At 45.8% G+C, this 13,727-nt stretch overlaps 1 protein-coding gene across 5 annotated transcripts in view; it reads right to left on the bottom strand.

Annotated features, from left to right (window-relative positions):
• Window positions 1-307: 307 nt before the first annotated feature.
• The window catches only part of TNFRSF11A (TNF receptor superfamily member 11a), a 33,791-nt gene continuing 20,371 nt past the window's right edge, over window positions 308-13,727 (bottom strand). For 3 of the 5 annotated variants that reach the window (XM_074544968.1, XM_026790246.2, XM_014275883.3), the window contains 2 exons: window positions 12,586-13,438; window positions 309-8,445 (listed from right to left, as the gene is read on the bottom strand). In XM_074544968.1, the coding sequence (XP_074401069.1) occupies window positions 8,063-8,445; window positions 12,586-13,438 (1,236 nt within the window). In that variant the 3' untranslated portion in view covers window positions 309-8,062. Of the gene's footprint in view, window positions 8,446-12,585; window positions 13,439-13,727 lie in introns of all 5 variants that reach the window. The other 2 variants (XM_026790247.2, XM_074544982.1) reach the window with 1 other exon arrangement.

Here is a 13,727-nt window from a genome sequence, read left to right on the forward strand (position 1 = left end):
GGCCGGGCTCCGCTGGCGGACAGCAAACAACCCCTCCTTCCTGGCTGCTGGGAGAAGCCGTGCCGGGGGAAACAGCAGCCTCTGGAGAGAGGGGCTGACTGCGAGCCGCCCTTCCCTCTCGGCCCCGCTCCGGCCGCCGCCGCCGCCGCCTCCTGAGGGCACGGCTGCCCTGCGGCGCCACCGCGCGGCCCCGCGGGACACGGCGGGACGGGGCTGGCACGGCTCCCCAGGGACCGCCCCCGTGAGCCCGGCACGGCCCGGCCCGGCCCGGCCCGGCACACAGCGCTGGGCGCAGGCTGACACACACACAGACACACACGGAACACACAGAGAGACACAGATACACAGACGCTCAGAAACACACACACACAGACGTACAAACGCACACATGGACACAACGCCCACGGCTGCTAAAGGTGTCACATGCGCCGACAGCAAAAAGCGACCTGCCCTATTTTTCCACATGCAGCGCTGTCAGGTTCAAAGCATTTGCTCCTATCTGGCGCTCAGGTTATCGCACACATGGCACCGGCTCCCTGCAGGAGAGCCAGCATGCACAAAGGCATCCTTCGTGCAGGCTGGTGGCGTAGGACACACACCACACCGGGAATTCTAAGTTTCCATTTTGATCACATTGCTCAAACATGAGAATGAGTCATTCACCGTACTGAAACCACGACCTTTGTATTTACACCGAAAAAGGAATGATAAGCTTAGGACAGGGAAAGAAAACTAGAGGGAAGGGGGGGGGAAAAACCTTAATACATAAAACACCCAAACCCAGGCATATCTTTGCTCTTTGAAACACAGTCAGCTGATGTTATTCACATGCAAGCCAAAGAAGTTGTGGCTGTGATTGGGTTTGTTTAATGTATCTGCATGAACTCCAAGGGAATAATATCAACAGCTCTGCAATCCCTGCAGCAGGCATATTCTGTTCACAGTAAAGCAGAGCAAGGCTTTTTGTGTCCATTCATCCAGTAAAGGAACCATATGAGATATTTCACTTAGAAATAGAGTCCATGTTTAATTTAGAACAATCATGCCCCTCAGCCATCCTCAGCAACACACAATTATCCTGCAAGGGAAAAAATGCTGGCAGGGAAGAGTTGTTACTGTCAAAGTAACCAAAACAAGAAAATCCAAAAGGAAACAAATCTTGTAGGATTTTTTAAAATTACTAATAGGACAGAATTCTTGAATGTGGTTTTCCACACAAGTAAGAACAAACAAATACTAAACTGATTTCAATTATTTTTCATCAACAAACCACCAGCTGTAGCACTTCCTACAGAGCAGACAGAAGTGTAGTGTGGTGGACCTGAATTGGACCTGTCAAAGAACATGACTTTGAAGAGAACAGACCCAAATGGTGTCAATATTTAAATACAGTAGGCCAGCCTAACTGAGAAAACCCAAGCATTTACATGGATTTATTATTTATGCCTCTGTCATACTTGGAGCATCCCTTCAGACAGAGGGGACAAAATCCTGGCAAGGATTGTTTTGTGTAAGATAATGAACTGGACAGGTTTCTAATGTATCCCTGAAGTGTGGCCCATCCAGCAGACAGGTTGGATCTATGGGGTGTGGATGAAAAGAATAGGGGTTGCAAGAAACATTTATGAGCAGCCTGCTGAGACAATCATTACATCCATCTCATTCTCCAATACATTCAAAGTGTGTTCTCAAAAGAAAATTTGGCTGTGCACCAGTGGACAGCTGCATTTTTAAGTGGAAACCTCTGTTAAATTAAAAGTTTCTGTGTTATAGCATGAGCTCTACCATCTGTTGTCTAGTTCATTTATGACCAGCTAAGCTTGCAAAAAACCCAACAAGGAACTGAAAGGATGCAAAAGGCAAATGTCCCTTGGGGAAACTGTTTTGTTTCCCACAGGGAGCAAGAACTTTTGTGCTTGAGTGGTGCCTACAACACTAAAAGGGAGACGAATGCTAGAGCTGAACAAAACCAGAGAGAATAAAGAAAGTAAGCTGCTTCCTAAGGATATGTAATTGAGAACCATAGTGGCAGGCCTGCATGCTAAAAAACACCTTCCAGATACTCATTTGAGGCGCTTCAAATAATTGAGACTTTGTATAAATAGCCTTCCATTATAATCCAGAGACGATCAATAGGAACAGCCTATTAATGCAGTCGCTTCTGCATTTGAAATGGTTTGTCCTCAGGTGCTGCTTATGAAAAATTTCAGTTCATTTTGTATTCACTGATTTTATTTGAGGGAGACACACACAGGCCTGATTTCATCCAATGGAAACCTGGGTGAGTTGCCAGCTGCTGCTTCTGCTGCAGGACAGAGGAGACTGAGGTCTCATGGGATAACACCCAATATTGGACACCAGGAATGACAAAGCCTCCAGGATGCTGCTGGCCACGCTGCCATTTCCAGCAGCAGCAAGTTCTTCTCCCCACATCTCTACAGGGCAGTGGGGAGAGAGAACTCATCTTTCAGTCTCTGCTCCTCACACCAGCTCCAGCCCTTGCCTCTCATCCTCCCCTTCTTATAGGTGGGAGATTTGAAGGCCCATTCCCAGGCACAAGATAAAGTTTATTCACCTATAACCAGACAAAAGCACAACGGTGGGGAACTTGGTGAGAGGTTTTTCTCATCAGCTAAGGAAACAGCTCTATTAGAAAAAAAAGCAACAGCTTCCAAGCTTTTGAGGGAAAATAGAAAAGGTGGAAGAGGAGGAGTAAAAGAGTGATTTGAGGACATGGGCAAGAGGACAGATCAACTGGGTGTCTTTTGGTCAAAATCAGAGGAGTCACCATCAAGGAAGTGCTTGTGGTAGGTGTTTGCTGTGAAAGATCTGATGTGGAAACAGATAAAATATTCTTCAAACAATTGAAGACTGTTAGTGGCAGCCTTGGCTGCACTGGTGAGATTATCCTAAGGACTGTGAAGAAGGTGAGTAGCAGAGTAAAGCCCCAGACCTTCATAAGAGCAGAGTTCATCTTGCTCAGGGAGCTGTCAGGAGCTATCCCTGAAGTCTGCCTTGGAAGCCAAAGGTGCTCAGGAGCATTGGGAGACTTTCAGACAGCATTCTCCATGCACAAGAGCAGCCCATCCACCTAAGCAGGCCCAGCAAGAACCCAGCCTGGTTAAACAGTGAGATACTGAAAGAGCTCAGATGCAAAAACAAGGAACATGAAAGTGATGGAAAAAAGGAACAGGCTTCCAAAGCAGAATATAGAAATATCACTCAGGCACGCAGAGACGCAGAGGGAAAGGTTAAAGCCCAGCCCTAGCCTGAGCTGGCAAAAGATGCCAAGAACAGCAAGAAAATATCAACATCCTGTATTGTGTGTTAGCAAGCAGGCCAAGGAAAAGGTAGGTCCACTGTTGAGTGAGGTTGGCCAGTTAATTACAAATGACAGAGGGAGAACTGAAGATTTTCTTTAAGCCTTCTTTGCCTAGATCTTCATGAGGAAGGTCATGCTTCCAAGTCTCTATGGAATCAATGAGGAAGCAAGTAACAAACTGCTGACAGTGGGAAAAGTGTGATTTAGCTAAGGTATGTGCTGGCTTCTCCCAGTTGCCTTTTTCTTCTTCATGCCCAGAAATAGCTTCTAGGAGAGCCCACTCTGTAATTTTTCAAGGTACTCAAGTGAGGTTGACTCATGTGTAATTTCCCAAATGTCTTTTTTTTCTGCTTTTGTAGATGGGTGTAATATTTGCCCTTTTCCAGTTCCCCCAGACTCCACGACCTGTCAAAGATGTTGCAGTGTGCCTCTGCAATGATGCTGGCAAGCCCTCCCAGCAGCTATGGATGCATTCTGCCAAGTCCCATTGACTTGTGTATGTCCCATTTGTACAGCTGGTCTCAAACACCCCTGAGCTCCTTTGCTCTCCTTGGAAACCTTTCCAACAGTTTCCTGTGAAGCTGAAATAGGAGCAATTTCATGTATGGCCATCTGCATATATTGAATAGAAATGTGAGACCACCAACAGAAACATGATGGAACAGACCTTTCAGCTTTGATGCAAGTAAAAACTGGTGCAACGCCCAGGGATCGGCCAAGTGGTGAGGCAGGCTGAGAAATGAACCAGAACAACTGTGGTAACCCTCAGCCAAAACAAAGAAACCATAAATCAACTAGCCAGAAGAAGAAGAAGAAATAAAAAAGCAGTGTTAAAACAGATCGACTGGACACTCTGGCATCCTCACCTACCGCAACAGGGTTCCTTAATGTTATGCGGTCATTGCCTTGTTCAGAAGCCAGAGAGAATTGTAATAAAGCATTTTTTCACAAAGTTCATGCTTACAAATGCTCACATTTTACAACACAACAGATGTGACAAGTCAGCTGGAGAGCCTGAAAGCAAGGCTGGACCAACACTTGCTGCAGAGACAACACAATCATCTTGGAGGCCACAACCAACTTGGATGCCTGGCAGAAGGAAAAAACCAAGCAACCACATGATCGAAGAGAGAACACTGGGAAACATGGGTATATGTTGGGGTCTGCCCAGGTGCTGCAGAAGGGAATTCTTCAGTCATGGTAGATTATTTTTACAGGGGCACTGCTGCCTAATGTGCATGTAGGTATCTGATAAAATGAGAGCACTATTAAATACCTGATAAGCACACGACATCTTTCAGTAGGGTTCTGTTTTATGACAGACACAGGGGTGTAATTGCTCACATACCGTCAACATGATAAAAAGGAGGAGACCTGAATGGACAAGTAGCAGTGGCATTTTAGTGGTGCTACTCCCAGGTATGCTGTAAGCCTTGCAGAGTAACTTCCAGTCTCTCTGTGAACATGTAGCAAAGTACATAGATTAACAGCCATTACTGTCTACACTGATCTTCAATTCCATATTGTGTTCCATGGGAATAAGAAGGGCTGCTCCAGTGTCCTTGTTTTCCCATGGCTATATGCAGAATTACTCCTGTCCTGCTAGGTTTGAAAGTGGCTGACTTTCTAGAACACCTAATATATTCACCAAGGATAATTCATGCAATGCCTCAAACTAAGAGACTTGTAAAAATGCATGCTGAGCAGGAGGAAACTTCAGGAATGAGTTGGAATCAGTGCCTAGTTCTCAGCAGTAAAGCATTACCACACCAGGTCTAGGAGAGCTCCTATTAAGCTCAGTGCAGGTGCAGAATATGCATTGCAGAATGCACTGTGGAAGGTACGCACTTCCTGTTAAAACAATTCAACATACAGAAAATGTTATAAAAAGCCTAACTAGGAATGTGATTATGCTCACATTTTGCTCTTTTTTCTTTTTCTTTAAACAGGCAGAGGCATATAATAAAGTATTTCATTTTCCCTCTTTATTCAAATAAAACCTTCACCTTTTCTCAAACAGATATTTCAGATTTTTATTATCATTAATTATGTGTATTACAACAGCAGCCAGAAGCCTCCAAATTAGTGCCCAATGCACAGGTCCCTGTTGTACAAAAAGATGCTAAAAACCACTCCCAGCTCCAAGCTGATGACAAATGAAATCATGAGGATAAAGAAGTCCCTTTGGGATCCTTATCTAAGGAGTCAGGCAGAGACCCAGGGAACATGCAGCATGCTAATGACTGTGATACTGTTTTTTCACTTTGGAATAGACTCTGGAGGAAGAAAAAGCACTGGGTCTGTTGGTGCATCATGTTTCCCATATGGGACTCATTTTTTCATGCTTACTGATGATCCTAGTTTCAGTCCTTGCTCAGTAGGAACCTGAAATTCAGCAAGTGAAAAATGTGTCCTCATCGAGGGCACAATAAATTCTCATTACCTCCCTTCAAACCAGGATTTTGAGCCTTCTCTCTGGTGGCATTTACAAACCAAGGGAAGAAAGAAGCTGCAGAAAAAGACAGACCTGGTAATTTACCCAGAGATGAGGGCAAGAATTCAGTCCTGCCTGCCCTGTAAATGGGACTGGTTGGATGTTTTCCAGCAGGACTGATGTCCTGCAGAATGCTTTCCAGAAAAAAGCAACTGAAAAAATTAAGATGAAGCAGGAAAATATTTATACCACCTTTCCTGAAGGTGATGGTGGTTCTGCTTCCTTGTCCCTATTGCACCAGTGCCAAGGGGATAGAGAACTATTCCAGAAGACACTAGAAATAGGTTGTAAAAGATCCAGCAGGAAAGACAAAAGAATCCCACAGACAAGAGAGCCTCAGTTACACACCTTCAGAGAGGCAGAGGTAGCTTGGGCCATCACTGAATGGGACACTCTACCTGCCTGTCTGAGTCTAGGCTAGGGTGATCTAGTTCTTCGAAGGCCAGAGAGGTGGAAGTGAGACTGGCTGTTCATCTGCCCTTTTTGCCAGTCACCCGAGAGAGAGTCTTGCACATTTGTACTGAACTTTACATCCCAGATATAGAAACAATGCAGAATTATTCTCCTGAGAGGTGAAGGTGGCTAAGCCCATCCTTTTGTTTTATGCATGAGCAGCTCTTTGTGACACAGTGATCACCTTGTCAGCTTTGTAGGTACTCTTTCCCCACAGAGCAGTACTACTGCAAACAGCAGCTACGCAGTGAACCCCTCAACTTTAAAAACTTCCCGGGAAGAAGCCCTCCTAACCAGAGACCTTTTCCAACAGGGAAGCCAAAGCTACACTAGGTAAGAAATCCCTTTGCTGTCTGGCAGGAAACAGAGCACTTGCCCTCCTCAGGGCTCCAGCTGCAGATAGATGCCTGCAGCACTTGCACCTGCAGGAGAATGTCAGAAGATTATCCCTTGTCAGGAAATCCTTAAAAATGTTTCTTTTTCTTTTGGGAGTTCCTTGAGACTCTGCTCCCTTCATCTTTCTCTCCACAGTGGCTGCTGGAGAAGGCTGCAGGATATTGGACATGAAACAAAGCCAGCTGAGTAGCCAAGACTCCCTTCTAAAAACAACTAATATTGCTCTTTAATGCAAAACCTTTGGTCCCATTGCTCATCAGCTGTCAGTTCGACAGAGGCTACACTCTGACTTCAGCTCACACAGGCCAAGTTCTGGAAATAGCTTCATGCTACCTAAGTAAATCTTTGCCTATTAATGAAAATAGCAAAGGGAATGACAAAATTGTTTGGGCACATAAAAGAACAGGTGTTTGACCCTGACCGAATTCTCCATCTTTGTAACTCCTGGAAACATCCACAGCTGGTTGTCACAGACCCTTTTTCCTTTATCTCTTTCTGCTAGCAGCTCTTTGTCTTAAATTATAGTGATGTTATTCCTGCAGCAGTGTAGCAGGCACACATCACTCTCATCTCCAGAGGTCTGAACTCCTCTGGAGAGGTGCAATAAGGCAGAGGTGAATCAGGGTCACTATAAATGCTCTTTGCTCAAGATTAATCTGATATGCTTTTAAGGCTTATCAGCTGTATTTTGCATGTTATCATCCTCTTGTGGCAGCATTACACACACCTATTTATACCCACAAGTCAATAAGGGGCAGCCCAGGACCTTGGCTCTGGTGCTGATTTGGGACTGGAGTGTCTGCTTCCTTGGGGAAAGATGGAAAAGGATGATGCCACCTGCCACATCACCACAGGGAGGCAAAGGGTGCAGCAGCAGCACGGCTTCCTTCCACCTCCAAGACCCAGTAAAATGGGTACAGCTTACTTGCAAAGAAGAAACCCTGAGGCACAGCTCAGGGGCTCCATGAGTCTGGTCCTTGGCCACACCGCCCCTCTCCAGGAGCATCCTGCCCACCTGGCCAGCAGTGCTCTCCTCCTCACAGAGTCCCCAGGTCGATGGATGTCAGCTCCCTTCTGCCACTTGCCAGGGAGAGGTGGCAGGGAATGGGGGGCAGGCAGGGAGCCCATGTCCCTGAAGGGAAGAGGAGAAAGCCCTGCTGCTGCTTCAACAGGGGCAGCGTGCCCATCCTCATCGGCCTCCACCCAGAGCACCACCACCACCACCATGTGCGCCATGAGGGTCCTTCCAGCTGTAAAATTTCCCAGGAGACACCAGAGGCAGCAACAGTCTCCCAGTGTGTCGCAACACCCAGGATTTTGGCAGCACGGCAGCAGCCCCACACCCCATGGGGGCTGTGTGCCGGTGCCCTGGCCCGCAGCAAGGACACCGTGTCCCCTCAGTTCAACACCTTCTCCGAGAAGTGTCCCAGCTTCCCCTCCTCCTGCACGGGCTGGGAGGCTTGGCCACCGCAGGAGGGGCCCCACTCCTGGGCCAGGGCTCCACCAGGCCACCGTGGTCCCCCGCTGCCCGGGGCCGGGCGGGCGCCCTGCAGCTCCGCACACTTCTCCTTGTAGTGCTGGGCGTTGCCGGCGAAGGTCTCGCAGCGGCTGAGGTTCTCCTCCTGCACCGGGCTGCCCACGTGGTCCTCGCTCAGCCCCGAGGAGGCCGCCGTCCCCTCCTGAGAGTTCTGGCTAAGGTACACAACGATGATGTCGCCCTTGAAATTCATTACTTGTCCACTTGAAATAAAGGTGGAGTTACTGTTTCCAGTCACATTTCCTGAGGAAGGACGGGGGAGAAAAGAAGACACACATGATTAATATCTTCCCCTCACAAGGTGGACGCTTAGTACAGTGAACTTAATCTGCTGTGGTGGCTTTGTCCTCGTTCCATTATTTTTTCCCCTGTGACATGAGGATGCTCTCATAATCAATGCCTTCCACTGGACCTTTTCATTATTTCCATTTTCATCTCCTCAGGACAAAGTCTGTCATATGCAAGGAGCCTGTCTGGAAGGGTTGGAAACATTTTCCCTCTGAGCTGTGATCTGGGAAGCCAGAGACAGGGTGACGATCTCGTGTCCCCTGTGCTATCTGATGCACAAAGCTGTGTCCAATCTGCCTCTGCCTGCAGTTTGTGAGAAAATGCTAATTATTTCTGATTATGAGATTAATTTTTTCCTAGAGTCCCAGAAATCACACTGTTTACCAAAGAGGCAATAAACTCCCAATCAATCCTACCATTTGGGCTAGGTAGCAGGCTTACTGAAGAAATACTGAAAGACTTAACATCAGATCACACAGTCCCACAGCGTCCAAAAAACACAGAGCCTATACAATTATGTTATATCGTCCAGATGCCCCATGAAGGTACACTCTGGCACTTATCTAGTCTCTGCAAAGATTTAGCTGGATATAGACTGATGCCATTGAAGAGACAGACTCTATATTGTAGCAACTTTAACAGAGTTATGGTTTCAGTCAGTCTGCCTGAGGTTAGAGATTTTTCAGTACAAATGCAATCTTTCTGCTACTCAAGGACTGGGCTGCTGACCTAAGTGACAGCAGGACCAGGCTCTGGGAATTAATAAACTTTCCTCAGAGCAGAGAGAAAAAAACTGAGAACAAACTTCCAACATCAAACTAACAAGCTTGCTGAAGTTTGAAAACGAAACAAACTGAAGAAACCAACAAAAATTTCCTAGCCTGTCAACACCCTTTCTAAGAAATGTTTTCTCTGCTGAGCTTCACTTCATCATTACTTGCAGACAGATCCAACTCCTTTTAGATATTTTGTGTTTTCTTCATTACATTCCTCAACACCCGAGACATTCCCATTTTCCTTGCAGATAAACACAGCCCAGCCCAGAGGAATGCTGTTTTTCCAGTGGCCACAGGTGCTGTTTGCACACCAGCACTGGGCACTGGTATCCAGCTGTGTGGAGTCAGGATCTGTGCCTGCTCAGAGCTGAGTCTGGGCACCACTCAAGTGTCTCTGTAATAGGCCCCCCTAAGCAATCTTATTTATTTCACCTAAACCACTGCATTGCTAGCTCTTTGCTTTCTTCCCACGTGCTGTTGATTAACATGAGATGTCCATAAGGGTTTTCTCTGCGGGAGTTTTTCCCTGCTGGTTCTTTCCCCTGTGTTTCATTCAGTGTGGCCGTTTGCCATGAATAAAAGTCTTGGGCATAATGGCAGTACAAAAATAACTGTTTGTCTTTAAACAGATTGCCTGTCACTTGCAAAAGGTGCTGTGAATAAAGTTACCAGTGCTCAGCATGAGATCAAAAATTTAGCAATATATGTGACAGTGGGAAGGGAAAAAAAAAGGCAGATAAACACATTTTAAATGTTTAGCTGAATGTGGCTGGCAAACCTTCTGTGCTTTCTGAAGACATCATGCTGAAACAAAAGGATATTTAAGGCCTAAAAACACAGAAAATGGACAGAAGAGCTTCCTACACTGTGCAAAAGTGCTTCCAACCTGAAAATTATAAAGGACACATCCAGAATGAAGGCATTGTCCTCTGCAGTGTTTCAGCCTTTTGATCTCTTCAGACTATCTGATATTAATTACAAAGACAGATTAATTTTTGTGGTAAAAAATTGTCCACTAAGAACTGGAAAAAGGCAGGCAAATCATTTTCTCTGAGACATTTAATGGCCTCTAGGTGGTGAGAACTGTTTGTCACTGCCAAACCAGGCTGGTTTGGGATCTGGAAGTGAAATGTTTTGCAAAACCAGTCCCAATTATGAGTCAGCTAGGTTTTCCTGCACTCGTGTTACGCTGCAGCTCTGCACAGGATTTGAGGTGGGCCTGAACTGATCCTTCATGCTCTGACTGCCTCCAGGCTCGTGAGAAGAACTTGTGAGCAGCTTTGAAGAACTGCTTGAAGGCTTACCTCCATCTCCAGTGGTGAGCCCTGCAAGGGGCACCTGTCCAGAGGTCCACTTTGGTCCTCTAGGATTGTTTCACAGGAGGCACAGAGTTTACCAGTTCTGTTGTCACTCTGAGTGTTAGTGAACCAAGACCAAAACTTCATGGAATTTACCATGGTCTTTTTCTTCCCATTTTTCACCCACCCTTTTTTGTACCATTCTGTTTTAGCATAACTGTGTGCAAAGCCTGGTGGCTCCAGTTGCTTTGAAAAGCTTTACAGAAAGTTATTTTATGTCCACACTTATTCCATCTGGGTATTTCACAAGGCCTAGCAAAATGACAGACGCTGATCACCCACACGTGCAGCCCTGGTGCTGCTTCAGTGAGGAACCTGTGGCTAAGCCTTGTCCTGGTCTTTGTGCAACCAGGCCCTGCCAGGAGAGCACGGCCATTCTGTGGGCAGAAAAATTACTCTGCCAACAAGCCAGGTTACCCACAGATAACTAACCCACGTTCTGATATTGCCCACACTCTGTCGGTATCTTCCTGTAGTCATGCATAAAAACTGGCAAATTAGGAACACAGTATCTGTGTTTCAGGTTTCACCAGATGGCACTATAGCATGTACATATCCAAAGGCACAGACACAGATGAAATCCCATATAAAGAGTTGTGCTGCAGATCTAAGATGTCACTTGCTAGCACAGCGCTTATATCCAAGCTCTCCCGTTTGCTTTATTGTTCCTTAATATTTTCTCTTTCTCTTTGTGTCATATTAAGAAAGAAAAGCAGTACCAAATATAACTTGGCTTTCAGTTGCACCTCAAGAGTCCAACAATAACATAAAAGATAATCTGTCTTCTCTTTACTCCTGCTGCATTTTGTATAGACCAGCCAGTGAAACTGCGTCAAGATTTCAGGAAACTGAAGCCCAGAAAGTTTCTGCTCTTCAGAAGATGAATGCTACACACTTTCAGATTCCCATATGGAATGCATGTTGAGAGAGGAAGGGCCTTCAAGTGTGTTGTTTTGGGGCTTTGGCAGACTGACAAGAATGTCTGTAAGAAATTTTAAGGCACGACATGGTTTTAAGGAAGGCCAACAGCTTACAACTGCTGTGGGTATTACAGTAATACTTGGATGTCCCACTCAACACTAAGGTCTCATTATGCTTGGCAGTACACTGATATAAATAAAAATAGACCATCCAACTTTATGAGATTATAATCTAAAATGACTAATAACATATGACAGGCAGATTGCAGACTTTTGTTCTGAAAAAACGTCTGGGGAAGGAAGGTTGCATCCAGAGAAGATGTGTAGCTTCCCTTCTGCTGGTTTTGCTTCAGTGCTTTTCTTCCCTTTTATCTGACAATTTTGCTATATTAACTCAATTAATAAATTGGCAGACAATTAGTAAAGTAATCAGTGTTTCAGAGTTGTTTAGGGAACAAAGCATATGTACATGGAGAAACAGTGTCTTCTGTATGAAACCATTTTATGTGAATGCTTATATCCCAGCAAATAAAAACAAAGCGAAAGAGCCATAAGCAGAAAATGTAGATAATCTCTTAGACCCAGTCACAGCCACCAGCTAACAGCTCCAGCTGGAGTTTCACTGAGCACTGTATAAATGTAACTGGACTTAAATCTAATGGCAAAAATATATGTGCACACTGGTGAATGAAAAGCATCTGCCTGAGCACTGTGCATCCTTCCTTAGCTCAACCTCTGTGTCCCTTCACTGTGTTCTGCTACCAGAACTGCCTGGCCCCTGCAGTGACAGCCAGAAGGTGGGTTCTGCATTGCTGGTTAGATCAGGGTGGGACAATGGTCCCCTGCTGGGCTCATTCTTCTTGCAGAACTCAATACAAACCAAACAGCCTTACAGTTTCAGATTTTTTTCAGACTACCTTCAGGGCAATTAAGTGAAAAAGAATAATTTTCTTCTCCTAAATCAGATCCTCTGAATACTGCTGAGCTAGCAAAGAGGACAATCCTATACAAGTGTGTATGGGTGAAGCCTAATGTGCTTACCAGATGCTGGAGGGAGGTCTGAAGTGCTGCTCTGTGTCCCTGAAGTGCTGCTCTGTGTCCCTGAAGTGCTTCCGTTTGTGTTCTGGTACTTCACGTTAGTACTATCGGAAGGCGCATCCTCCATACCAAGATTGTTTCCTAGAGTGCTCTGACCAGCAGAGAGAAAATTCAAACCACAGGTGCACTGGGCACAGGAACCAGTTTCTGGGGAGGTGGAGGTGCTGTCAACTGCAGCACGACAGGGTTTGTAACACTTTTGGGGAGATTCTCTGTACAAAATGCCACACCTAACACAGATCTTCTTTGAGTCACAGTTTGTTGCAAAATTATCTGTGTCTTTGTTGCCTGTTTCCTTCGGGCAACTGTGGGCATGTTGGCAAGATTTCTGTAGAAGCTGGTCCGTGGCAACGTGTGCCCCATCTGTGTTGGAGGGAAGGTGAAAGCCTGGAGAGACTGATACGTCCTCTGTGCTCCCAATACCTGAAAAGTACTGGTTCAAGCTGTCGTTCTCCCCTGCCTCCATTGGTTGTGAAAATGATGACACAGTTTTACTTGCAGTCTGACTTAGCAAAGATAAATAATCAGTGTTATTGAGGTCCTTATCCATGTACTCATCTTCCGTGGGAACTGGTGGGAATTGGTAATCATCAGTCTCGGTTACTACAGAAAAGTCTCCTGTCTCGCAAGGCTCTGTGCTGGGGCTCTCATTCCTGCAAGCAGTGTGACCAGAGGTGCAGCACGATTTTCCAGGGACAGGAGAGCCCGAGGGGACCAGGAGACATGTGCCTTCAGCAGTCTGGGGGACAGGAGCATTTGTGATGTTCACAGAAACAAGTGCATCTCTGGGGAGTTCCTGAAAGAAATTAAAAGTAAAAACGTCTTTAACAAATAGATCAACATGGAATTGTTTTTTAGACAAAGAAGGGAAAGGCAGATCCTTCCTCTGTGTGGAGCTGCTGAGGTTGAGCAGTGCTGCTATATTTGAGTCTTGATGGGCAATTCTACTCTGCTGTGAAACTGTGACTGGTGATGCTGGGCTCAGCAGGTGCTGAGAATGGAATCTGGTGGCCTGGGGAGCAATAACATTCCATCCTGTGAGACAACTATTCCTAGCTTTTTCTTCGAGGCCACTCAAGAAGAGT

This window comes from Zonotrichia albicollis, chromosome 1, assembly GCF_047830755.1.
Source record: "Zonotrichia albicollis isolate bZonAlb1 chromosome 1, bZonAlb1.hap1, whole genome shotgun sequence".
NCBI lineage: Eukaryota > Metazoa > Chordata > Aves > Passeriformes > Passerellidae > Zonotrichia > Zonotrichia albicollis.